Source organism: Pipistrellus kuhlii, unplaced genomic scaffold, assembly GCF_014108245.1.
Source record: "Pipistrellus kuhlii isolate mPipKuh1 unplaced genomic scaffold, mPipKuh1.p scaffold_m20_p_58, whole genome shotgun sequence".
NCBI lineage: Eukaryota > Metazoa > Chordata > Mammalia > Chiroptera > Vespertilionidae > Pipistrellus > Pipistrellus kuhlii.
The window spans coordinates 297,467-322,721 of record NW_023425560.1 but is presented as its reverse complement, the minus strand read 5'-3'; the positions used below and the strand labels follow the sequence as shown (position 1 = coordinate 322,721).

At 66.8% G+C, this 25,255-nt stretch overlaps 1 protein-coding gene across 2 annotated transcripts; it reads left to right on the top strand.

Annotated features, from left to right (window-relative positions):
• Nucleotides 1-2,849: 2,849 nt before the first annotated feature.
• On the top strand, nucleotides 2,850-23,495 carry PDE6B (phosphodiesterase 6B). 2 transcript variants are annotated; one of them, XM_045573966.1, is made up of 22 exons: nucleotides 2,850-3,390; nucleotides 4,794-4,946; nucleotides 5,075-5,164; nucleotides 8,739-8,879; nucleotides 9,160-9,234; nucleotides 9,417-9,463; nucleotides 9,976-10,042; nucleotides 10,171-10,218; nucleotides 10,976-11,125; nucleotides 11,310-11,453; nucleotides 11,685-11,750; nucleotides 12,081-12,227; nucleotides 13,585-13,692; nucleotides 15,093-15,202; nucleotides 15,810-15,897; nucleotides 16,210-16,310; nucleotides 16,421-16,528; nucleotides 17,001-17,064; nucleotides 17,356-17,430; nucleotides 20,561-20,644; nucleotides 22,203-22,356; nucleotides 23,123-23,495. In XM_045573966.1, the coding sequence occupies exons 1-22, from the start codon at nucleotides 2,905-2,907 to the stop codon at nucleotides 23,182-23,184; spliced, it is 2,568 nt and encodes an 855-aa protein (XP_045429922.1). In that variant the 5' UTR covers nucleotides 2,850-2,904; the 3' UTR covers nucleotides 23,185-23,495. The 2 variants fall into 2 exon arrangements, with proteins under 2 accessions (XP_045429922.1, XP_036272932.1); XM_036417039.2 differs by having other exon boundaries at nucleotides 9,399-9,463.
• Nucleotides 23,496-25,255: the final 1,760 nt, after the last annotated feature.

Below are 25,255 nucleotides of genomic sequence, written 5' to 3'. Positions count from 1 at the left end.
TTCGCTGTATAAGACTACCCCCCACTTCAAAGAAAAGACTTACTTTGCCGTCAAGATCTGCAGGTAATTTTTGTGCAATTTTGGTCTTTTGCCCCCGATTTTCGGTTGACTATTTTTTGTTTCAAAAGTCGTCTTATACGCCAGAAAATACGGGTACCTCCTCTTCCTCTCCTGGCCTCTCTGAAACAAATAAAAAATATATTTTTTTAAAGATTTCCTCTTTCGCTCTGTGTTAACGGCCTGTTTCTCTGGAGAGGCCTGGGGAACACAGTGCGTGAGCCGGCACGGATATCTCAGACGATGCTTTCCTGCAGCCCACAGCTGCTCACAGGCTGAGAGCTCAGGACGCTGCAGAGGAGGAGGGGTCAGGCTTGGCCCCTGAAAACCTTGCTCAGCCTTCTGGGTCCTGGCTCTGCCTCGGACAGCGGCTCCCGGACAACTCCTGGGCATATCTCTCATTGGCCCTGTGGCCAGCGTGCCCCCTGCGTGGCTGGTGTGGCAGCTGTGACCGGGCCTGTCGCTCACGTCAGCGTCCGAGGGCAGCCCCACGTGGATAGATGTACGTCCTGGCTGGTGTGCTCAGTGGTTAGAGCTTCGGCCTGTGGACTGAAGGGTCCAGATTCGAGTCCCATCAAGGACACTTACCTCGGTTGCAGCCTCCGCAGCCCAGGCCCTGGTCGGGGTGCGAGCAGGAGGCAGCCAGTCAATGTGTCTCTCTCACATTGATGCTTCTCTCTGTCCTTCCCTCCCTCCCTCCCTCCTGAAAATCAATGGGAAAATATACGCTGCTGAGGATCCACAGACACAAAAAAAAGAAACCAAACAGCCCAAACCGGTTTGGCTCAGCGATAGAGCATTGGTCTGCTGACTGAAAGGTCCCAGGTTCGATTCCGGTCAAGGGCATGTACCTTGGTTGCAGGCACATCCCCAGTAGGGGGTGTGCAAGAGGCAGCTGGTCGATGTTTCTCTCTCATCGACATTTCTAACTCTCTCTCTCCCTTCCTCTCTGTACAAAATCAATAAAATATAAAAATAAAGAAAAGAAACCAAACAAAAGCAGGAAGTGTGGGACTTAAACACCAGAGTGTGCTCTCTCTCCTGGGGGGCAGCTCAGGGCTGGCTCCCTCTGGGTCTGGGAGGATGAATTTCCAAACCCAGTCACAGGACAGAGCCCGGGCCACACAGACAAAGGGCAGACGTTGATTCACCACACCCTTCTAGCTGCCCTGGCCCTGCCCTCCCGCAGCCCCGCCCTGGGCACCCGCCGGCCCACCCGCAGGCTGCCGGCGGCTGGCGGCAGGGCCGTGGTCCTCAGGCGGAGTGAGGTCAGACCGGTGTCCTCTGAGCCTGAAGGGGCGGCTCCTCTGGATCGGCGAGCTGACGGCTGGCGGGGGTGGGGTGAGCGGGGAGGCATGGGGGCCGGCGGTGTCAGCAGGGCCAGGGGCCAGCACAGAGCCAGGCCTTATGTTTAGCTCTGTGGACCACAAGGTGGCCCTAAGCTGCTGTGCCTGAGCCCTGAGGCCCCGAGCTCATCTGGAGGGAGGAGGGCAGAGCCGCCGGGGGTGGGCCTCGGGACGGGCGGGTGGCAGATTCGGGAAGTGCCCCGAAGACCGCGTTCCAGGCGCTCAGTCCGGTGGTGGTCATCACGGCCTCACACCCAGGCCCAGCGGGGCCTCCAGAGCCGATGCCCGGGAGCACCAGAGCTGGTGGGGCGTGGCCAGTGTGGGTGGCAGCCCAGGCCCCAGGCCCAGAGCTGCAGGTCGCCACCGTCCCACCAGAACCCACTGTTTCAGGAGACACGGGGCCTGGGGCAGATCCTGAAAGAAAGGCTGTGTGCTCAATGGAGCAGGAGCCTCAACCCGCCCCCCACGCCTGGCCAGCCCACCGATGGCGCCACACCTGCAGGGCCCAGAGCCCGAGATCCGGGGCCCGTGCTCACATGGAGGGCACCCGTCCATGCGCACACACACACGTCGCCTGCTGGGTGCAGTAAGAGTCAGGCTCACACACAAGTCCTGCATCCAGTGGGCAGTGTGCCAGCGACACAGAAACGGCTCCATGGGGAGGAGGCCAGAGCCCTCGCCGGGACGGTCTGCTGCCACCTCCGCAGCCAGGCCGGTTCCCTCACCGCCGCCTCGGGGAACCCCAAAGCCAGGTGCCCCGGGCTAGCTGAGCTGTGCCCACTGGTTCCCACGAACAGAGCTCACACACACACACACACACAGGTACATGCATGCACATGGGTGCACACACACCTCTGCACGGGCACACACAGACCCGTGCGTGTTCACACCGCCTTTCTTCTGCGAAGCACAGGGCACTCCACAGATAGAGAGTCAGAGGGACAGGCTCGTAGATCCCAGAAGCCGAACCCGTGACATCGGGGCGGGTGAGAACCTGTGCCATCCGGGCTCACCTGCAGATCACGGCCAGAGGTTGTGGGCAAATAACGGTGCTGGGGGCGGGAGGGGGGGTGTCCGAGCAGACAACTGAATAGGGACCAGCTCTTCCAGGTGAGACCCCTTCCTCACCTGCAGACTGGGTCCCGGCCACCTCCCCCCCTCACCCCCGCCTCCTGCCCCCACCCCCCTCGCTCTGCGGGGGTGGAGCCGAAGCTGCACCCTCAGGGAGCCCCTCTCCAGGTGTCTCCCCCGGCAGACGCCAGCCTGTGTGGGACCCCGGAGCCCGGTCTGGGTCCCCCCTTCCCGGAGGGAAGCCCCCCCAGCCGCTGGGCGTCCCGAAGGCCGTCCTCCAGCCTCAGGGAGCTCAGCCCCAGGCGAGGGGGCCGCGGGCGGTCAGCTGGTGCCTGGCCTCTAATCGGCGCTAAGTGAGGCTTTGCTGATGACAGTGTCTGCGGGCGTCCGCACACCGGACGGCGGTGGCCGGGGACGGGCAGCGGACGCCATGGGCCTTGGCGAGGAGCAGGCACGGCGGTTCCTGGACCAGAACCCCGGCTTTGCGGACCGGTACTTCGCGAAGCGGCTGAGCCCGGAGCAGGCGGCCGGGGCCTGGGAGGCCGAGGCTGGGGCCGGGGCCGGGGCCCCCGCGGGCGCCGCCAGCTTCCGGGAGCTGTGCCAGGTGCGGGAGGCGGCGGCGCTGCTGGAGCTGGTGGGGGACCTGCAGGAGGGCGTGAGCATGGAGCGCGTGCTCTTCAAGCTGCTGCGCCGCCTGGGCCCACTGCTGCGCGCCGACTGCTGCAGCCTCTTCCTGCTGCGGCAGCGCAACGGCCAGGCTGAGCTCGCCACCCGCCTCTTCGGCGTGCGGCCCGGCCGCGCCCTGGAGGAGTGCCTGGTGCCCCCGGACGCTGAGATCGTCCTCCCGCTGGACATCGGCGTGGTGGGCCACGTGGCCCAGACCAGGAGGACGGCGACCGTGCCGGACGTGCGGGAGGTGGGTCCCGGCCGGCCGCGCGAGGCCCCAGGGCGGGGGCCGGGGAGGGCAGGGCTGCCGCGTGCGAGCTGGGAGTTTGGGGGCGCCGGAGGGGCCCAGCCTGGAGCCAGAGCAGAAGCCAGGCCCGGTCCGCCGCCTCCGCGCCCACGGAGGCGTCAGAGGGGCCCAGCCCCCGCGGCCCCTGGTCCCTGGAGACGGGCAGACGGACAGATGGCCACGGGCCCCGGGCTGGAAGGAGGCAGGCGGCAATCCTCTTAGCGCTCCACGCCCACAGCGGCCTCTGCGCCGGGCAGCGCAATCCCCGGATTAGCCTCTCCCTCCGCTTCCTTTTTAAGAAATGGGTCACCCCAGCCCGGCCCTCAGCAGCTCCAGCCTCCCAGGAGCGGAGGCTCATGGTGGGGCCCCTCCCCAGGCCTGTCCCCTCAGGGGCCCCCCCCACCCACACCGATGCCGAGGTGCCCACAGCTGGTCCGAGGATCTGGTCCGCCGTCTGGCTGCCCCAGGCCAGGCCCCCCTGCAGGCAGGCTCCCTGGTCTCCGGAGCCGGGCGGCATCCGAGGCGGCTCACAGCCCTGACCTGGTCCTCAGGCCCTGGGGTCTCCTTACCCCAGACGCAGTGAACAGAGACCAGAGTCAAAGTCACCCAAGAGGGCATCTCCCCAAAGAGCATCCGAATCCCGGAGCTCGGTTTCCAGGCGGCTCTCGAGGGGAGACTGAGGCAGAGTCTGGTTCTGCCCCGGTGCCAGCCACTCGGAGGGCAGAGCGCAGAGGGCGTGGGGGCGGGGGCAGGGTGCTGAGAGAGGGTGTGGACATCTGTCCTGGCCGGCGAGGGAGGGTCCTGTGCCTCTGCTAGAAGGTCCCAGACCTCACCAGCCTCCGCCTCCGCAGCCTCCGCTGGCTCACTGGCGTGTGTGAAAACACGTCGCACACGGGAGGGGGCGAGGCCGGCACATCCCTCTGCCAGCCCCTGGTCAGGGCTGTCAGGGCCGAGGACCTGCCCTGCAGAGACAGAACTGGAGGCCCTCCTGCCCACCAGGCACCCCTGGGGCAGGTGCTGGGGGTGGGACCCCTGGGGCAGGTGCTGGGGGTGGGACCCCTGGGGCAGGTGCTAGGGGTGGGACCCCTGGGGCAGGTGCTGGGGGTGGGACCCCTGGGGCAGGTGCTGGGGGTGGGACCCCTGGGGCAGGTGCTGGGGGTGGGACCCCTGGGGCAGGTGCTGGGGGTGGGACCCCTGGGGCAGGTACTCAGGCTGTCACCTGGGGCAGCAGCCGAGGGGCAGACCCAGCTGGAACACAGGCCCTGGGAGGCTGTGGGGGCTTTGGACAGATCCACTGGCCAGGAGCCCCCACGGCCACCCCGAGCCCATGCCCGCGGAGCCAGCTGTCTCTCCCCGTCGCCGCACAGAACCCCCACTTCAGCCCCTTTGCGGACGAGCTGACCGGCTATGAGACACGGAGCCTCCTGGCCATGCCCGTCATGAACGGCAAAGACGTGGTGGCCGTGGTCATGGCCGTGAACAAGCTGGACGGGCCGGGCTTCAGCCCCGAGGACCAGGACGTGAGTGCGGGCCTCCCCCGGGGGTGCGTGTGGCTCCGACCCCCCGCCCTCGGCCCGCGGGCGCCCGGAGGCAGGAAGGCGTGCCCCGGAGACGGGCTCTGACTCCTGTGGCGGACCCTCTACTCCAGGTTTTCCTCAAGTACCTGAACTTTGGGGCCTTGAACCTGAAGATCTACCACCTGAGCTACCTGCACAGCTGTGAGACGCGCCGCGGACAGGTACCCCCTGGCCTGGCCCCACCTCCGGCCACACCGGCTCAGGCCCCAGCAGCTCTGGACGGAGGGGGGCGGGCGGGCGGGCCCCCTCGCGAGGTGGTGCTGCGTGTGCAGGCCGCTCTGGGGCTGAGACCCGGTGGTGTGGCCCTGGCCACACTGGAGGCGGGACAGCGTCTGCCTCTCTGAGCGAGGGCGTGGCGGCTGGGGGGTGCTGTAGGGAAGAATACAGGCTGACGCACGCCACGTCAGTCCCCCTTGTGCCCCCCGCGTGCCCCCCGCGTGCCCCCCTTGTGCCCCCTGCGTGCCCCCTGCGTGCCCCCTGTGTGTCCCCCACGTGTCCCCTGCATTCCCCCGCGTGCCCCCGCGTGCCCCCGTGTGTCCCCCGCGTGCCCGTGTGTCCCCCGCGTGTCCCCCGCATTCCCCTGCGTGTCCCCTGCGTGTCCCCTGCGTGCCCGTGTGTCCCCCACGTGTCCCCCGCATTCCCCTGCGTGCCCCCTGCGTGCCCCCATGTGTCCCCCGTGTGTCCCCCGCGTGTCCCCCGCATTCCCCTGCGTGTCCCCTGCGTGCCCGTGTGTCCCCCACGTGTCCCCCGCATTCCCCTGCGTGCCCCCTGCGTGCCCCCATGTGTCCCCCGTGTGTCCCCCACGTGTCCCCTGCATTCCCCTGCGTGCTCCTGTGTGTCCCCTGCGTGTTCCTCTGCATGTCCCCTGCGTGTCCCCTGCGTGCCCCCCGTGTGTCCCCCGCGTGTCCCCTGCGTGCCCCCCGTGTGTCCCCCGCGTGCCCCCTGCGTGTCCCGAGTGTTCCCTGCGTGCACCCTGCATGCTCCCCTGCGTGCCCTCTGCATGCCCCCGCGTGCCCCCTGCGTGCTCCCCTGCATTCCCCTGCGTGCTCCTCTGCGTGTCCCCTGTGTGCCTTCTGCGTGCCCCCCGTGTGTCCCCTGCGTGTCCCCTGCGTGTCCCCCGTGTGTCCCCTGCGTGTCCCCCGTGTGTCCCCCGCGTGTCCCCTGCGTGCCCCCCGTGTGTCCCGTGTCCCCCGCGTGCCCCCCGTGTGTCCCCCGCGTGCCCCCTGCATGTCCCCTGAGTGTTCCCTGCGTGCACCCTGCATGCTCCCCTGCGTGCCCTCTGCGTGCCCCTGAGTGCCCCCCGTGTGTCCCCCGCGTGCCCCCTGCGTGCCCCCCACGTGTCCCCTGTGTGTCCCCCGTGTGTCCCCTGCTTGTCCCCCGTGTGCACCTGCGTGTCCCCTGCCTCCGTGTGCTCGGCCTGCCTCTGCTGTGAGGTCTGCCGCCAAAGTGCAGGCTGGCCTGGGGTGCACACAGCCTGGGGCACACAGGCCCCTGGGGATTCGGGCAGAGTCACTGCAACGAGAATAAGGAGGAATGGAAGCTGCCGGCTGCGGTGTTTGCCACACACAGGAACACCTCCCTTAGGTGAGTCAGGCACGCCCGGCAGGAATGCGTGTCTGCGACCAGGACAGGCTCCTGCTGAGGGGAAGGCTGTTCGGAGCCTGTTTGCCCGGGTGGGCGTCAGCCTGGCGAGGCCTCGCAGGCGGCCAGTGACAGCGCGTGACGTCCTGGTCTGACGTTTGTGGTTGTGAGCAGTTACCGCTTTGGTGTCGGTTGTTAGACATCGATGAGCCGGGCCGGCGTGGCTCAGGGGTTGAGCATCAACCTATGAACCAGGAGGTCGCGTTTGGTTCCGCTCTGGGCGCATGCCCTGCTGTAGGCTCATCCCAGTGTGGGGCGTGCAGGAGGCGGCCCGTCACTGATGCTTCTGTTCCTCTCCCTCTCCCTCTCCCTTCCTCTCTGAAATCAATAAAAGTATATTTTTTAAAAGATGAATAATTGGAAAGAAATACAAATACCTATATGAATGGATATGTGAATATGGTGTTCATGTGATCTTCTCAATTGGTTAAACGTCTGTCATTTACCTTTAGTAATGCTGAGTTGAGCCCTGGCCGGTTTTGCTCAGGGTTTGGAGTCTGCCCAGGGACCAAAGGGCCTCAGGTTCCATTCCTGGTCCAGGGCACGGTCAGCTGGGGCCGGTGCAGAGGCAGCCCATCGGTGTGCCTCAGTCACACGGATGTCCCTCCCTCCCCTCCTTCCTCCTTCCTCCCACTGTCTCTAAAGATCAATGGAGAAGATCTTTCAGGGGGCACGCAGGGTCGAAGATTAAAATAAATAAAAGAATCTGAGGTTCAGGCTTCCCCGGAGAGGAAGGCCCAAACCAGACATGAGTCGTAACCGTCGAGCAGAACCAGCCCGGGCCCCCACGGAGGAGGGCGGAGGTTCGGGCAGAGGGACAGAGCGCAGGCCCCGCGCGAGGCCTTGGGGTGAAGTCCCAGGACACCCCGAGTCAGAGCAGCCTCAGGGCTGGGTCTTGACTGGGGCAAGAGGACCTTCAGGGCTATTTGCTCCACACGCCAACCGACCTCGTGGTGACCCGATGTCCCCCTGGCGCGTCGGAAGACCCGGCTTTCCTCCCAGAGGGAGACGCGGGCCGGGCCTGCAGGGCCTGGGGGCCGGGCTGCTGGGGCCACAACGCTGCAGACACACCGTCAGCCCTCGCGCCCATTTCCTCCGGCTCTGACAGAACCCGCTTCTGGCAAGGGGGCCGCACGGTGAGGTGCCTGATGGAGGGCCGGGTGGAGTGGGGGACCCCGCCTCAGAGCTCCTGGGGAGCAAGCCGGTGGGTGTCCCCACACAGTGTGTGGGGGGCCTTTGGCAGCAGGACTGAGGGGCTCCCCACCAGCTGACTCTGTGGGTGAACGTGTGGGCAGCACGCGTGCAGACCTCCGGGGCAGCTGGCCACAGGTCGTCGGCGAGCACGAGGCTCTGGGTGGGGCTGGCGACCCCCTGACCTCACAGCCATGGCCGAGTGAGCAGACCCCGAGGCTGTGCTTCCTGAGGGGGGAGGAATGGGCGCGGTCGGGGCCGGGCGCACCGGTGCCAGGCCCGGCCGGGTCAGGGGAGGGACAGTGGGCGAGAGGAACTCCCGGCCTAGTGGACAGTGGGCTGCCTCCTGGCGAGAGGACACGAGAGCCAGTCCCGGCCGGTGACGGCCCCGGGGGCCTTGGAGGCCGCGGAGAGGAGCCAGGCGGGGTGATCCTGCAGGGGGAGGCTCAGGCCCCAGGACGGGGCGAGAGGAGCGGGTGTGACGGGCCGGGTCCAGGAGGTGCCCTGCCTCTGGGCTGAGACTGGGGAGCCTCGCCTTAGCCGAGCCGTGGGGGCGGGTTACCCTGGGCCCGTTCCTCCCTCACTTTGCCGCCCAGGACAGCCCTGCCCCGCCGCCCACCAGGTGGTCCCGGCTTTGCCCTCCAAGCTCACGGCCACCGACTGCCCTCAGGCACTCAGGGGCCCGGGGTGAGGCCACCCAGGCCGCGCGCGCGCGGGGCCGAAGCTGGAGCCTCGGCCCCAGGAGCTGCCGGCCCCGGTGAGACCGCAGGAGTGGGCCGGTGCCAGCTCGGCGGCCCTCGGGGATGCCGCCGGGGGCCGCCTGGCTCCGCGCCCCCAGGCCCTGGGGCCACCCGCCCAGCCAGGCCTGTGGGCGCGGACATGGGCCGTGGTGCCGCCCTGCAGGTGCTGCTGTGGTCGGCCAACAAGGTGTTCGAGGAGCTGACGGACATCGAGCGGCAGTTCCACAAGGCCTTCTACACCGTGCGGGCCTACCTCAACTGTGAGCGCTACTCCGTGGGCCTCCTGGACATGAGCAAGGAGAAGGTGAGGCCCGGCCCCCGGCCCCCGGCCCCTGGCCCCCCCCAGCCTGCGGCCCCCCGGCCCCCTCGCCCCTCCATCCCCCCTGCCCCCGGCCCCCGGCCCCCCCCAGCCTGCGGCCCCCCGGCCCCCTCGCCCCTCCATCCCCCCTGCCCCCGGCCCCCGGCCCCCCAGCCCCCCGGCCCCCGGCCCCCAGCCCCCGGCCCCCCGGCCCCCGGCCCCCCAGCCTCTGGCCCCCCAGCTAGGCCGTGCAGGGCCAGCTCACCACCTCCCTCCTCTCCGCCAGGAATTCTTCGACGTGTGGCCAGTCCTGATGGGGGAGGCCCAGCCGTACACGGGCCCTCGGACGCCCGACGGCCGTGTGAGTGGTGGCGGAGGGCGGAGGGGGGAGGGGACATGGGGGAGGGGGCGGGCCAGCCCAGCCCAGCCCAGCCCAGGAGGGGCAGGGCAAGGGGCTGGGGAGCAGGGACAGGGGTCCCCGGGGGGCTGGCCCCCCACGACCGCCCGCTGTGGTCTGGTCCTCAGGAGATCCTCTTCTACAAGGTCATCGACTACATCCTCCACGGCAAGGAAGACATCAAAGTCATCCCGTGAGTGCCAGGGGCCCCGCTGTGGGTGCCGCGTGGGGAGGAAAGGAGGGGGGACCCCACCGAGGCCCTCCGGGGGCCCAGGGCCCAGCCACAGACCAAGCTCCAGGCCCTCGAGGTCTCGGCACACCGCACACCCAGTGGGACGGACGAGGGACATCCCCGCTCGACAGCCACAAGGCCAGGGCCCCGCCCACAGCCCCCAAAGACTGGGACCCTCAGGCCACAGGACAGGGGACCAGCGCTCGGCCCCAGAGGCCCCAGGAGGAGAAGGGGCTCCCGCCAGGCCCAGGGCCTCCTGGCGGGCAGAGAAGGCAGATGAGGCAGCAAAACACTCCAACCACGCCCTCCACTGCTGCCCTCCCCCCAATCCCTGCCCCACTCGGAGCTCAGAAAACAGAACACACGGGAACACACGCACACATGCATGCACACACACGCATGCACCCTGCCGCAATCACACACGCCTCACACCCCTGGGTCTGGCCCACCTGACCCTCTGCTTCTCTCCCCAGCACACCCCCCGCCGACCACTGGGCCCTGGCCAGCGGCCTTCCAACCTACGTGGCGGAGAGCGGCTTTGTGAGTGCCCCAGGCCCGGCCTGCAGCCCCGCCCCGCCCCGCCCCGCCCCGCCCCGCCCCGCCAGCCGCCCGCCTCGGCTTTCAGAGCGTGTGCCCGCGGCTGCGCGCTGAGACGGCTCTCCCCGCAGATCTGTAACATCATGAACGCCCCCGCGGACGAGATGTTCGCGTTCCAGGTAGCTGTCACCAGCCGGACCCTCGGGGAAGGGGTTGGGCTCAGAGTTTGTATTATATATTATCTCCGAGAGGAACCGGGAGGGGGAGCGAGAGAAAATCAGTGGGAGAGACGTGGTCCAGCTGCCTCCTGCCCACCCCGCCTGGGGATGGAGCCCACCCCCCGGGCCTGTGCCAGACTGGGAATCGGTCCGGGACCTCCTGGTTCCTAGGCCGACGCTCAGCCACGGAGCCAGGCCGGCCAGGCCAGAACTGGGTTTTACTGCTTAAGAAACAACCTCAGAATCGCAGTGTCAAACACATACAGGAAAAAAAAAGTACAAACTTCAACAGCCGATAACTCACTCAATTTAACAAACTGACTTTGTAACTGTTCCAAGTGTATATGGGGGGGGGGGGGGGAGTAGGGGCCTGTATCTCACACTCACCTGCCTGCGGTTTGCCGGGTTCGAGGGCTCAGATCTGCTCCCCGTGTCTCCCCCTGGGGACACGGACAGGCTCTTCTCTGGAGGGGGCAGAGGTCACGGCGCCAGGAAGAGGGCTGTGTCACCGAGGGGTCCGGGGACGGCCGGACCAGGGCGTAGGGGGGGGCCGCTGCCCGGTCTGGGGGCGGGAGTGCCTGTGGGCCCTTGTGTCGGAAGCGTGCCCTGGGGCGTGCAGTCCCCATGCGGTGGGGGGAGGGGAGGGACCCACCTCTGCAGCTGAGGGCGGGGCCGGCCGTCAGCTCCCCCCGCTCCCCGCCCCCCCCCGCCCCCGCAGCAAGGCCCCCTGGACGACTCCGGCTGGGCCATCAGGAACGTCCTGTCCATGCCCATCGTCAACAAGAAGGAGGAGATCGTGGGGGTCGCCACCTTCTACAACAGGAAGGACGGGAAGCCCTTCGACGAGCAGGACGAGGTGCTCATGGAGGTGAGCACCGCCCGGGGCTGCGTGAGGGCCCGACGCCGCGGGACACGCCGTCTGCTCCCCCGGCCGCTCGGCCCAGGGAGGGGCTGGGGCGGTGTGCGTGCGGGCTTCCCGCTGGCGCCGCCCCAGACTCGGCCCCGGACGGACCACGGTGCCCGCCCTCGGGTGACGCCTGCGCCCTCCGCAGTCCCTCACTCAGTTCCTGGGCTGGTCCGTGCTCAACACCGACACCCACGACAGGATGAACAAGCTGGGCAACCGCAAGGACATCGCCCAGGACATGGTGCTGTACCACGTGCGGTGCGACCGGGACGAGATCCAGCGCATCCTGGTACGCCCCTGGCCACGCGCACCCAGGAGCAGGCCCGCCCCCCCCCCCGGAGAGGCAGGGGCAGACACGAGCCCCCACGCACCCTCTCTCGTCTCCAAGGCAGGACGCCCCCTGGCCGGCTCCTGCGGAGCCCCCAGCGCTCGGTCCCAGCCACAGGGTGAGGGTGCCGTCGCCGCCCCCACTCCCAGGGAGTAGCTGCCCTGTCACTGACGCCCCCCACCGTCCCCTCAGCCCACGCGGGAGCGCCTGGGGAAGGAGCCGGCCGACTGTGAGGAGGAGGAGCTGCGGGAAATCCTGGTCAGAACCCACCCTCCCCGAGGTGGAGGTGGGGCAGCGGGCAGGGGGTTGGAGGAGGGCCGGGAGACTGAGGGTGCTCACGGGCGTCCCTGCCGTGCTGGCCGCCTGCCGTGCCTCCGTGCACCTTCCCACGTGTGTACTCTGCGTGTTTCCCTGGCGCGTTCCTGTGGTCGGGCCGCGGGTCTGGGGGGGGGCCGTGTGCGGGCACAGGCCGGAGCGACCGGCAGGGCAGCTGTCCCTGGGGCATCGGGGCTGGACGGAGGGTCCCGGGAGGAGCGACGGGGAGCCGGCAGGCGGGGGCCTGCCCCCCTCAGCCACGTGCCTCCACAGAAGGAGGTGCTGCCCGGGCCCAGCAAGTTCGGCATCTACGAGTTCCACTTCTCGGATCTCGAGTGCACGGAGCTGGAGCTGGTCAAATGCGGCATCCAGATGTACTACGAGCTGGGGGTGGTCCGCAAGTTCCAGGTGCCCCAGGAGGTGAGGGCGTGGCAGGGCCCCAGGAGGTGAGGGCGTGGCAGGGCCCCAGGAGGTGAGGGCGTGGAAGGGCCCCAGGAGGTGAGGGCGTGGAAGGGCCCCAGGAGGTGTGGAGGTGGCAGGGCCCCAGGAGGTGTGGAGGTGGCTGGGGTCCCGGGTCCTGCTCTGAACTTGGGGAGGCCCGTTCATTACAGAGTGGGCAGTGCAGGCCAGTAAAACACAGGTGGAGCGAGGGGTGGAAGAGCTGACCGCAGGACAGATGGGCGGGTGGACAGTCTGATTGGCAGGTGCTCCAGGCACTGTGACCTTAGGTGCATCGGGTGACAGTGGGCTCTGGCTGGCGGGGGAGACAGCAGCCCATCGCCTGTGCAGAAAGCACCTGCCACCCGGCTGGTACGGGTCCTGGCAACCATCCACCCACCTGGGGGGGCCCCTCCACTCTGCGCTGCCCCACGGTCCCTCACACCCGGCCTCGGCTCCCACCGCCCCCGAGGGAAACGCATGCCTCAGAGACGGGCCACTAAGTAAGAAAGAAACGCAAGAGAAAAAAATTATGGAGCACGTGGACAGAAAACAGTACTTCCTGGTAGTTTCCTGGCCCTAACGGTCAGCACAGCCCTGGCTGGTGCGCTCAGCGATAGCACGTCGCCTGGGACTGAAGGGTTCTGGGTTTGACTCCGGTCAAGGGCGCGAGCCTCCCGGCCTGGACCTGGCCGAGCTCGTGCAGGAGGCAACAATCGATGTGTCTCTCACATCGGAGCTTCTCTCCGCCTCTCCCTCTCGTCCGCTATCTAAAACGCAACGGGGAAATATCCTCTGGCGAGGATTAGACACAGAATTAGAGGCTCTGCTGAGCCGGGCTCTGTGGGCCAGAGAGCTGCCCTCCGCCCGCCTCCCCAGCCTCCACCCTCAGCCCACCCCACCCGGCCGAGGGCCTCAGCCACAGCGCCCTCCGCTGACCCAGACAGGCCTGTTCGCCCGAAACGCCCCCTCCCTGTTTTAAAAATCGGGACTTTTTTAAAACGCCTCGGGATCCAGACGAATTGTTCAAAAGCGGACGTCCGGTCACCATACCCAGCCGAGGCACACCAGGCGGCCGGTTTGCTCGGCCCAGGCTGAGGCGCATTCTGAGGCAACCGCGTGATCTGTCTCTCCCACACCGATGTCTCCCTCCCTCCCTCCCTCCCTCCCTGCAGGTCAAGGGGAAAGTACCCCCTGGTGAGGGTTAACAAACACCCCAGCCTCCACCCTGCTGGGTCCTCCTCTCCCTCTGGGGCTGGGCCACGGGGCAGATAGCCGGCAGCGCGGAGCAGCTGGGCCCTGGCGCCTGGCGCCCGCAGACACGTCCTGGCTCCCACAGGTGCTGGTGCGGTTCCTGTTCTCCGTCAGCAAAGGCTACCGGCGGATCACCTACCACAACTGGCGCCACGGCTTCAACGTGGCCCAGACCATGTTCACGCTGCTCACGGTGCCGGAGGGGCAGGGCGCCCAGAGGCCCGGGTGCTGGGGTGGGAGGCACCCGCACACACCGGCCCCCCAACACACCGACCCCCCAACAGACAGCGGCTCCCACACACACCGGCCCCCACACACACCGGCCCCCCCAACACACCGGCTCCCACACACACACCGGCCCCCCCCACACACACACCGGCCCCCCCAACACACCGGCCCCCCAACAGACAGCGGCTCCCACACACACCGGCCCACACACACACCGGCCCCCACACACACCGGCCCCCCCAACACACCGGCCCCCACACACACACCCCAGCCCCCCACACACACACACCGGCCCCCCACACACACACACCGGCCCCCACACACACACACCGGCCCCCCACACACACACCGGCCCCCCACACACACACACCGGCCCCCACACACACCGGCCCCACACACACACACACACACACCGGCCCCACACACACACCGGCCCCCATACACACACCGGCCCCACACACACACACCGGCCCCCCCACACACACACCCGGCCCCCCACACACACACCGGCCCCCCACACACACCGGCCCCACACACACACACACCAGCCCCCCCCACACACACACCGGCCCCCACACACACACCGGCCCCACACACACACACACCGGCCCCCACACACACACCGGCCCCCCACACACACCGGCCCCCACACACACACCGGCCCCACACACACACACACCGGCCCCCCACACACACCGGCCCCCCACACACACACACACCGGCCCCCACACACACACCGGCCCCACACACACACACACACACACACACACACCGGCCCCACACACACACCGGCCCCCACACACACCGGCCCCCCACACACACCGGCCCCACACACACACACACACCGGCCCCCACACACACACACACCGGCCCCACACACACACACACACACACACACACACCGGCCCCCACACACACACACACCGGCCCCACACACACACACACACACACACCGGCCCCCACACACACACACACCGGCCCCCACACACACACCGGCCCCCCACGCACACACACACCGGCCCCACACACACACCGGCCCCCACACACACACACACACACACCGGCCCCACACACACACCGGCCCCACACACACACACACACACACACACACACACCGGCCCACACACACACACACACACACACACCGGCCCCCACGCACACACCTGTCCAGGCTGTGAAGACCTCCTGAGCCACAGGCAGCCCCACGCCTGAGGAGGCGAGGCCCTGAAGGGCTGGACAAGGGCTGCCCCTCGCTTGGCGGGGAGGGAGGGACAGGGGTCATGCCCCGGCCCCCGGCCACCCACTGCCCTCGGCCTCTGGAGCAGGAGCGGGTGCGGGTGCAGGACTGGGCGCCTGTGTTCGCAGACGGGGAAGCTGAGGAGCTACTACACCGACCTGGAGGCCTTCGCCATGGTCACCGCCGGCCTGTGCCACGACATCGACCACCGCGGCACCAACAACCTGTACCAGATGAAGTAGGCGGGCGGGCGGGCGGGGTGCCCGGAGGGGCCAGGAGGGGGCCGGGAGGGGTGCCGGGAGGGGTGCCCGGAGGGGCCAGGAGGGGGCCGGGAGGGGGCCGGGAGGGGTGTCCGGGAGGGGTGCCCGGAGGGGGCCGGGAGGGGGCCGGGAGGGGTGCCGGGGGGGGTGTCCGGGAGGGGTGCCCGGAGGGGGCCAGGAGGGGTGCCAGGAGGGGTTCCGGGAGGGGTGTCCGGGAGGGGTGCCCGGAGGGGGCCAGGAGGGGTGTCCGGGAGGGGTGTCCGGGAGGGGTGCCCGGGAGGGGTGCCGGGAGGGGTGTCCGGGAGGGGTGCCGGGAGGGGTGTCTGGGAGGGGTGCCAGGAGGGGTGCCGGGATAGGTGTCCGGGAAGGTGCCAGGAGGGGTGCCGGGAGGGGTGTCCGGGAGGGGTGTCCGGGAAGGTGCCAGGAGGGGTTCCGGGAGGGGTGCCGGGAGGGGTGTCCAGGGGTCCCGGCCAAAGGGCCCGTGGGGAGGGCCTGTGCAGCTGGGTTGGAAGCAGAGACCTGCAACGTGGCGCCCGTGGGCCCTCCAGCCACTCAGGGCTGCTGGCTTCTCCCCGAACCTGGCAGGTCCCAGAACCCGTTGGCCAAGCTGCACGGCTCCTCCATCCTGGAGCGGCACCACCTGGAGTTCGGGAAGTTCCTGCTGGCGGAGGAGGTGTGGGTCCGGTGTGCGCGCGCACCTCCCGCTGAGGATCCCCCTGCACCCTAACCCTAACCCTGCACCAGGGCTCCCTGCACCCCAGATCCCCTGCGCCCCGGGCCCTCCTGTGTCCCGGCCCCCTGCACCGGGCCCCCTGCACCGGGGCCATCCTGGGGACGGGAGTCTGACCCTGCGCCCTAGCCAGAGGGGGGCATAGGAAGTCTCCCCGCAGAAGGTGGGCTCCCTGGGGGATGCCGCCTGAGCCTGGTGCCTGACCCTGGGCTGGGGGACGGACTGATGCCCCTCTTCCCCTCCCGCCCCCTGCAGAGCCTGAACATCTACCAGAACCTGAACCGGCGGCAGCACGAGCACGTGATCCACCTCATGGACATCGCCATCATCGCCACGGACCTGGCGCTCTACTTCAAGTGGGTCCCGCGCGGGGGCGGGGCGGAGAGGTGGGGGGGGGGGGGCCCGCGTGGGCGGCGGGAGGGGGCGGGCGGGAGGGAGGCCCACAGTGCCGTGTCCTGGGGTTCAGGAAGAGGACCATGTTCCAGAAGATCGTGGACGAGTCCAAGGGCTACGAGGACCGGCGGAGCTGGACCGAGTTCCTGTCGCTGGAGACGACGCGGAAGGAGATAGTCATGTGAGCCGGCGGGGGGAGGGAGGGTCAAGGGGCTGGTCACTCCCGCAAACGTCGGCCAGGCCCCGGGCCCAAGCGCCCCTGCTCTGTGGAGGACGGCTCCTCCCTTACAGGCGCTGGTGCCTGAAAGCAGAGATCCGTCCTGCTCCTGGTTTTGGGGGGATTTGGGGTCCGACAGCACCAGGGACGCAGGTGGCGGGGCCTGGCTCAGCACCGTGGCCGGATCACGTGCTCAGCCTGGAGCCGGTACCGATCCTCATGCCTGTGCACCGCGCACTCCGAGGCTCGGGATACGCACCTGCTGGCTGCAGCCTGCAGGGAAGGGGTGCAGGGGAGAGGCGGGGCAGGGGTGCAGCGGGGAGCACAGGCTGCCTCTTCCGGAAGGACCTGCACCCCAGGCCCCCAGGCAGGAGGGCGCAGGGGTGCAGGGGGTGGGGGGCCAGCCTGGCCCTGCCCCAGCGCCCTCTGCTCACAGGGCCATGATGATGACCGCCTGCGACCTGTCGGCCATCACCAAGCCCTGGGAGATCCAGAGCAAGGTGAGCCATCGCCAGGCACCACCTCCCTCCCGCTGGGGGGCCTGTGGAGCCGGACGCGGGGCAGACCCTGGGTCTTCGAGTGGTGCTCAGGGCACTGCCCTGCCCTGGGCTGGACACCGTAGCTGCTGGGCGGGAGGTGCCCTGTGCTCACATGTGTGGGGTTCCCAAAGGTCCGGGTGGAGACCACAGACACAAAGGCAGGTCCGTGGGGAGCGCTCTGACCCAGCGCGGAACCCCGCGGAACCCCACAGAACTTCACCGAATGAATGACTGTCTTTGCTGTGCCCCCAGGTGGCACTGCTGGTGGCAGCGGAGTTCTGGGAACAAGGGGATCTGGAAAGGACGGTTCTGGACCAACAGCCCATTGTGAGTGTCGCTCCCAGAACCCCTGCTCAGGACTTGGTCCTGGCTCAGTGCAGACAGGGTGTCCGGCTCTAAAGTGCTGGGCTTTCACTCTGGGTCTTGTGATGAGATAGGGTGTGGGTGCCGGGGGAAGCTGTAAGGTTGAATCTAGTGGAACCGGGCAGTGGAGCGTGGCCAGAGGCTCCACCGTGAGCACGGCTGGGCCTTGCGCGGCCCAGGAAGTCCCAGGTGGAACAGATGTGGCCCCAGGGAGGGTGCTGGAGCCAGGGCCCACACACGGTACCCGGGTGGTGCAGGCGTCTGTGGGTCACCGGTGTGTGTCGTGACTGTTCTGTGAAACTGCGATGCCACTGCGAGAGAACCAGGAGTCGATGCGAAAGGAGGTGGTAGCAGGTCCAACACGTGGAGAGGTGGGGAGGGGCTTGCTCACAAGCCAGCCCTGCTTGGTGAAGAGTGGTCTGAGCACAGGCCTGAGGAGGCGTGGGCGGGGCAGACAGCAGGAGAGGCGCCCTGACCAGCAGCGTCTCGGGGACACTGGGCCGGTTAGTCCTTTCCAGGCCAGGCTTCTAGGGCCCTGCCTGGCCCTTTCTCCCCACGCCGGTCCAGACATGGGAAGCAGGGACTGACAGGAGGCAGCTCGGTGGAACTGGAGGTTGAGACAACCAGGACCGTGGTCTAAGCTTACCAGGGGCTTGTGCCCAGGGGTCTGGGGTCCTGGTTTGGCACCGTGGACAGTTCCTGGGGAGCCGATGGGCCGTTCTCAGGCATCTGCAGCCTGTTTCAGCACCCTGTGCAGCTTTCCCAAACTGGGGGTCGCTCTTTTTCAGGCACCTAGTTCAGCACCTGGACAGCTCCAAGAACAGGGGTCGCTCTTTCAGGCCTCTAGGGCCTGATTCAGAACGCTGGACAGCTTCTGAGCTGGGGGTCGCTCTCGGGGGCCCCCTGGTTCAGCACCCTGGACAGCTCCTGAGCTGGGGGCCGCTCTGTGTGGGGCTGGTTCAGCACCCTGGACAGCTCCTGAGCTGGGGTCGCCCTAGGGGCTGGTTCAGCACCCCGGACAGCTCCCCTGAGGTGGGGGTCGCTCTGTGGGGGCTGGTTCAGAAGCCCGGACAGCTCCCCTGAGGTGGGGGTCGCTCTGTGGGGGCTGGTTCAGAAGCCCGGACAGCTCCGCAGGGACAATGGCGGGGGCCCACTCTGGGGGACCTGGGAGGCCTGGGACAGGCCAGCACTATCACCTTGATATGGTGGCCCTGGAACCAGGACCCGATGGCTCCAAGGCGCATGGGCTATCCTGGGCTTGCCCTGCCAAGAGTCAGCATCTGTCAGGCAGGCGAGGCCGGGCCAGGGCTCCGCCTTCCTTCGTGTGTTTCCGTGGACATGTTCATCTGAGTGGGTGGGGCTGAGTGTGTCCTGGTGCTTGGGGGATGTGCCGGACCCTCCTGCCCCTGCCCCTGCCCCTCACTGTGCTCCTCACTGTCCCTGCCCCTCACTGCCTCTGCCCCTCACTGTGTCCCTGCCCCTCACATTCCCTGCCCCTTTACGGAGTCCCTGCCCCTCACTGTCCCTGCCTCTCACTGCCCCTGCCCCTCACTGTCCCTGCCCCTCACTGTCCCTGCCCCTCACTGCCTCTGCCCCTCACTGTGTCCCTGCCCCTCACTGCCCCTGCCCCTCACTGTCCCTGCCCCTCACTGCCCCTGCCCCTCACTGTGTCCCTGCCCCTCACTGCCCCTGCCCCTCACTGTCCCTGTCCCTCACTGTGTCCCTGCCCCTCACTGCCCCTGCCCCTCACTGTGTCCCTGCCCCTCACTGTCCCTGCCCCTCACTGCCCCTGCCCCTCACATTCCCTGCCCCTCACTGTCCCTGCCCCTCACTGTCCCTGTCCCTCACTGTGTCCCTGCCCCTCACTGCCCCTGCCCCTCACTGCCCCTGCCCCTCACTGTCCCTGCCCCTCACTGTGTCCCTGCCCCTCACTGTCCCTGTCCCTCACTGTGTCCCTGCCCCTCACTGTCCCTGTCCCTCACTGCCCCTGCCCCTCACTGTGTCCCTGCCCCTCACATTCCCTGCCCCTCACTGCCCCTGCCCCTCACTGCCCCTGCCCCTCACTGTCCCTGTCCCTCACTGCCTCTGCCCCTCACTGTGTCCCTGCCCCTCACTGCCCCTGCCCCTCACTGTCCCTGCCCCTCACTGCCCCTGCCCCTCACTGTCCCTGCCCCTCACTGTGCCCCTGCCCCTCACTGTCCCTGCCCCTCACTGCCCCTGCCCCTCACTGTGTCCCTGCCCCTCACTGCCCCTGCCCCTCACTGTCCCTGTCCCTCACTGTGTCCCTGCCCCTCACTGCCCCTGCCCCTCACTGTGTCCCTGCCCCTCACTGTCCCTGCCCCTCACTGTCCCTGCCCCTCACTGTCCCTGTCCCTCACTGTGTCCCTGCCCCTCACTGCCCCTGCCCCTCACTGCCCCTGCCCCTCACTGCCCCTGCCCCTCACTGTGTCCCTGCCCCTCACTGTCCCTGTCCCTCACTGTGTCCCTGCCCCTCACTGTCCCTGTCCCTCACTGCCCCTGCCCCTCACTGTGTCCCTGCCCCTCACATTCCCTGCCCCTCACTGTCCCTGCCCCTCACTGTGTCCCTGCCCCTCACTGCCCCTGCCCCTCACTGTGTCCCTGCCCCTCACATTCCCTGCCCCTCACTGCCCCTGCCCCTCACTGCCCCTGCCCCTCACTGCCCCTGCCCCTCACTGTCCCTGTCCCTCACTGCCCCTGCCCCTCACTGTCCCTGCCCCTCACTGCCCCTGCCCCTCACTGCCCCTGCCCCTCACTGCCCCTGCCCCTCACTGCCCCTGCCCCTCACTGTCCCTGCCCCTCACTGTCCCTGTCCCTCACTGTGTCCCTGCCCGTCACTGCCCCTGCCCCTCACTGTCCCTGTCTCTCACTGCCCCTGCCCCTCACTGTCCCTGCCCCTCACTGTCCCTGCCCCTGCCCCTCACTGCCCCTGCCCCTCACTGTCCCTGCCCCTCACTGTCCCTGTCCCTCACTGTCCCTGTCCCTCACTGTGTCCCTGCCCCTCACTGCCCCTGCCCCTCACTGCCCCTGCCCCTCACTGTCCCTGCCCCTCACGGAGTCCCTGCTTCCTCCCAAGCCCATGATGGACCGGAACAAGGCGGCTGAGCTCCCCAAACTGCAGGTCGGCTTCATCGACTTCGTGTGCACTTTCGTGTATAAGGTGAGCACAGGACAGGGCCCCTGGGCCCAGGAGAAGGGCCCTGGCCCACCCTCCCCACATCTGCAGTTAAAATCCAACATCTTCAGTGTCGCCCCAAGTTGAGTGCCTCCCCCTCCCCAGCCCAGCCAGCTCCTGGTTCCCACTGGGCTCTCTCCTCTCGATGTCTTCAGTCACCTTGTGGCCTCGCCTCCAATGTCCCTTCCCCAGCCCCCCTGGCACTCCGTGGCCTGCTTGTTCTCAGGCTGACGGCAGGTGCCTGAGAACGAGCCCGGAGCACGGGGTGGCCCCCAGAGCTAGGCGTGCTTTGCCCAGAAACACAGGCTGCATGGCTGACAAGTGACAGCAGGTCTCAGCTCAGGGGGCTGGCCGGGGACGGAGGGGCGTCTGCCTGCACGGCCCTCCTGTGATGTCTCCACCCGGCCACTCGGGCAGCAGGGCGGGCCCCACACTCCAACGAGGATGTTGTCTGGTTTTGACTGGACCACCTCACCCCACCTCGGCCCCCGGACACCACACTGCCCTCCGTTGCAGCCCCTGCCCTGGGTCCTGCCTCCACAGCTGACTTGCTGGGGGGAGGCGGGGCCAGGTCACCACGCATCCCCTCCCCAAGCACCCGCATGCCTACAGCTTGTGTGTTCACATCCTGTGTGATGTGCGTGCATAATATGTGGTGTATTTATTGCATGTGATGTGTGCATTGTGTGATGTGTGTGCTATGTGTAGTGTGAACACTGTGTGGTGTGTGCACTGGATGCGGTGTGTGCACTGTGTGTGATGTGTGCATTGTGTGTAGTATGTGTTGTGTGTGCATTGTGTGTGGTGTGTGCAGTGTGTGTGGCGTGTGCACTGTGTATACTGTGTGCGCATCATATGTGGTGTGTGCACTGTGTGTGATGTGCATGGTGTGTGCACTGTGTGGTGTGTGCACATCATATGTGGTGTGTGCGCTGTGTGTGATGTGTTTGCACTGTGTGTGATGTGTGTGCATTGTATGTGTGCACTGTGTGGTGTGTGCACTATGTGTAGTGTGTGCACTATGTGTAGTGTGAGCATTGTGTGGCATGAGCACTGTTTGTGGTGTGTGCACTGGATGTGGTGTGTGCAGTGGATGTGGTATGTGCACTGGATGTGGTGTGTGCACTGTGTGTAGTATGTGTGGCATGTGTGCACCGTGTGTGGTGTGTGCACTGTGTGTGGTGTGTGCATTGTGTGTGGTGTGCATGCATTGGGTGTGATGTGTGTGCACTGTGTGCACATGTGTGTGTGTGTGTGTGTGTGTGTGGCATGGGAGGAGTACAAGACACTCATGTCTGTGAACCCCCACCCCCTCTGCAGTTGAGATTTTCTATTCTTGGGGTCCCTGGCCACGGTGACGGCATCTGCTATAAGCATCACGCCCACAGCTCCGGAACGCTCAGGGCTCTGCGGGGCAGGGGCGTCTTGGTGGCCGTCCCCCCTCCCGCCAGGCAGGGCGCTCCTCAGAGCACACCGAGGCGGGTGCAGGCCGTGACCTGTCCCTTCCGCTCGCCGGAGGTCGCGACGCCTGGCTCCCTTCCAGGAGTTCTCCCGCTTCCACGAGGAGACCCTGCCCATGCTGGAGCGCCTGCAGGACAACCGGCAGCACTGGAAGGCGCTGGCTGACGAGCATGAGGAGCGGCTGCGGGCCCTGGAGGGGGAGCGGCAGCAGGAGGAGCGGACGGTGGCCAGGAAAGGTCGGCCCTGGTGCGGGGCGGCCGGGTTAGCCCGTCACCGAGGGAAGGACAGTGGAGCTGAGAGGAGAGGCCGTGTCCCTGGGCCTCACCGCAGAGGCGGCCACGGGGCCGGCCACCAGGAGGCCCAACCACGTCCACGGGTGAGACGGTGACTTAGGAGCTCACCAGCCGGACGCAAGGGCTCTTCCTGCTGGTCCACGTGGGGACTCCGTGGACCAGGAAGTGATTGTGGAGTGCTCCTTCCTTGACGAGGCAGCCCGCCGAGATATCGCCAACTCTCCCCCGACCTTTCCCTCATGCACAGTCCCCTCCACCAGCTCAGAAAACCCACCTGTACCTCCGTCCCCTCCCCCCACGCACACGCACACACACCTACACATGCACATCTACACGTGCTCACATGCACACACACAGGAAAGGAAGAGCTGGGAGCCGTGTCCAGCACAGCCGTTGGCCTGTTCGCCCTGGACGGTGGGAAGGTGGCTGCAGTGGAGCGGCCCAGCCAGTCTGGCTGGACTCCAGGGCCACATGTCCGCCTGTGCCGGCCACCCAGATCGGGGGCTTTTGTTGCTATTCCCTGCGGCTCCCTGCTGTGGGGCTGGGGGCGGCCGGGGCTGTGAGATAAGAGCGGTGAGCCCCAGAGATCTGCTTAGCTGACCACAAACCCTCTTGCCCTCCCACGGGGCCAGCAGAGGGCATGCAGGCCGCAGGGGGGGGGGGGCTGGGGCAGGCGTGGCCCTCCCTCAGTGCTCGCCTTCTCTTGCAGGGGGCACAGGAATCTGCAACGGAGACCTAGCACCCAGGTCCTCGAGCTGCTGCGTCCTGTGAGCACGCGGGCAGGGCTTCCAGCCCTGGGTGCCCACCTGGCACAGAGGTTAGGGAGCCCAAGACGACGCTGGATGCTTTGAGTGTTTTCATCAGCTGAAGTCCACGACAAACAACCGCGTCTCCTGCCCTACACTTACACTCCTCGCCTTGGATGCGTGGTCACGACGGAGACCCTGAGCGGCTGTGGCCAGTGTCGGAGGCTCTGGGGAGAAGCCTGCTCTGTGTCTATGTGGACACGGAGGTGCTGGCTCTCCGCTGGCTGCAGAAACAATGTGTGGCCAGAACTGTAGAATAAACGAGAACAAGCTGCCCCTTTTCTCTGTGGTGGGAAGTGTGGCCGAGGGCACGTTGCACATGACCGACTGGAGTGAGCAGTGAGAAAGAACCAGAACAAAGGCTGTGTGTGCTGCTGCTGAGGGACGAGGTCTGGCTGCCCAGCCCCTCCCCTGCAGCTGGGGGGCCCCACACGCCTCCGATGGCTCCACATGAGCCAGGAAGAAAGGCAGTCACCCCCAAACTGGAAGCAAGGACACAGGCGAGGGGGTGCTCCTACTCTGGCAGAAATTAGGACCTTTAACTCCCGATGTGAGCTCCGGGCACCTGTTCCCGACACGGGGTGACAGGACTCCCAGAAACAGCCAGTTCTGAGGGCACCCGATGCTCCCCCGGAGAGGGGGAGGGGTGGGCTGGAGCCCATAGCCAGGCCTCGGAGAGGGGCATTCATTTCCATCTCAGGGGCCAGAGGCACCTGGTGGCTGACCGGTGCCTGTGCCTGGGGCTGGGCTCCGCCAGGTCCCAGAGGAACTCGGCACCACGTCACCAACCTCACAGGGGCCTCCCTGAACCAAAACCAGGGCTTCGAGGTGCTGGTGTGCTGCTCCCCATATTCCCCTTCACGTGCACGCAAACTCGTTTTATAATGAAATGGGCGGGAAAGAGCTGAGCTTGGCTCTCCCTTGGTTCAGGGCCCAGCCCTGTCCTGTTCTCGGGCCACATCCCTTCCTGGGTGTCAGAGGAGCTGGAGATCCGTGTCTCACCTGAGGGCACCAGCCCCGCCCCCACCTTTGCACTGCAAGCCCCCACCCCGTGCCCAGGGCCTGGCCCAGCTCAGAGGGCTGGTGGTCCAGCTGTGTCTCCATTACAGACGGCACCCTTAGGGCCTGTGTTCCCACACACACATCTGTGGTGGGTAATCATTCCTTTCTGCCATCTTCTGGTGCCATTTAATTTTCAAGTTGTTTTGCTTCTTGATTTGAAACGCTTTCCCTTGCTTATACCCATATTAGAGACCTGGCTCATGAAATTCATGCACTGGAGCGGGGGGAATGTCCCTCATTCCAGCCTGCACCCTCTCCAACCTGGGACATCTCACAATCCAGGACTATTGGCTCCCAACTACTCGATTGCCCGCCTAATCACCCCCTAACCACTCCCTTGCCCCTGCCAGCTGGATTACTTGCCCTCCCCTGCAGGCCTAGTCCTCCCCAACTGCACCCCCCCCCTTGCCGGCCATCTTTGACCACATAGGGCAGCCATCTTGTGCAAGGGTCCATTTGCATATTACCTCTTTATTATCTAGGATTCCTTTCTCCTTGAGAGCCCCCAATGTGGCTTCCTTTCATTTTGGGGACCCCCAAGCATCATTTTTCCCTCAAGAGAGATGCACCTCTTCAAAGCTCAGAGAACCCCGGCTGGGCCAGAGCAGAAAGCCCGAACACTGAGCGTGCAGGCTGGTTTGGGTGCTACCTGGGCTGTGGAGGACCAGGCTGTCAAGCAGCCATGAGGGTCAGTGTGTGTTCTGAATGGCAGCACTCCAACCGCAGGTGGAAGAATGAGGCTTCTAATCAGTATGTGCCAACAGACGGTAAACCGTAAGAGCTACCTAAACCAAACCCGATCTCCGGAGCTAACATGCCCAGGCATCCAGCTAGTCCATGCTGTACCTTCTGAGGCAGAGAACAGTGCTGCTTGGGACCGGCTGTCCCTGGACAAAGTCCTCACCTGTGTCCGGAAACCCAGGACTGTAGCCCTGGCATTTCCTGGAAGCTGAGTGTACCTGCCATCACCCCCC

Excerpts from the sequence above, each read along its gene's own strand:
- PDE6B (XM_036417039.2), top strand. The coding sequence starts at position 2,905 with ATGGGCCTTGGCGAGGAGCAGGCACGGCGGTTCCTGGACCAGAACCCC. Across the intron at positions 15,898-16,209 it reads AGTTCCTGCTGGCGGAGGAG|AGCCTGAACATCTACCAGAA; the intron begins GTGTGGGTCCGG and ends CGCCCCCTGCAG. Across the intron at positions 22,357-23,122 it reads GCGGACGGTGGCCAGGAAAG|GGGGCACAGGAATCTGCAAC; the intron begins GTCGGCCCTGGT and ends CTTCTCTTGCAG.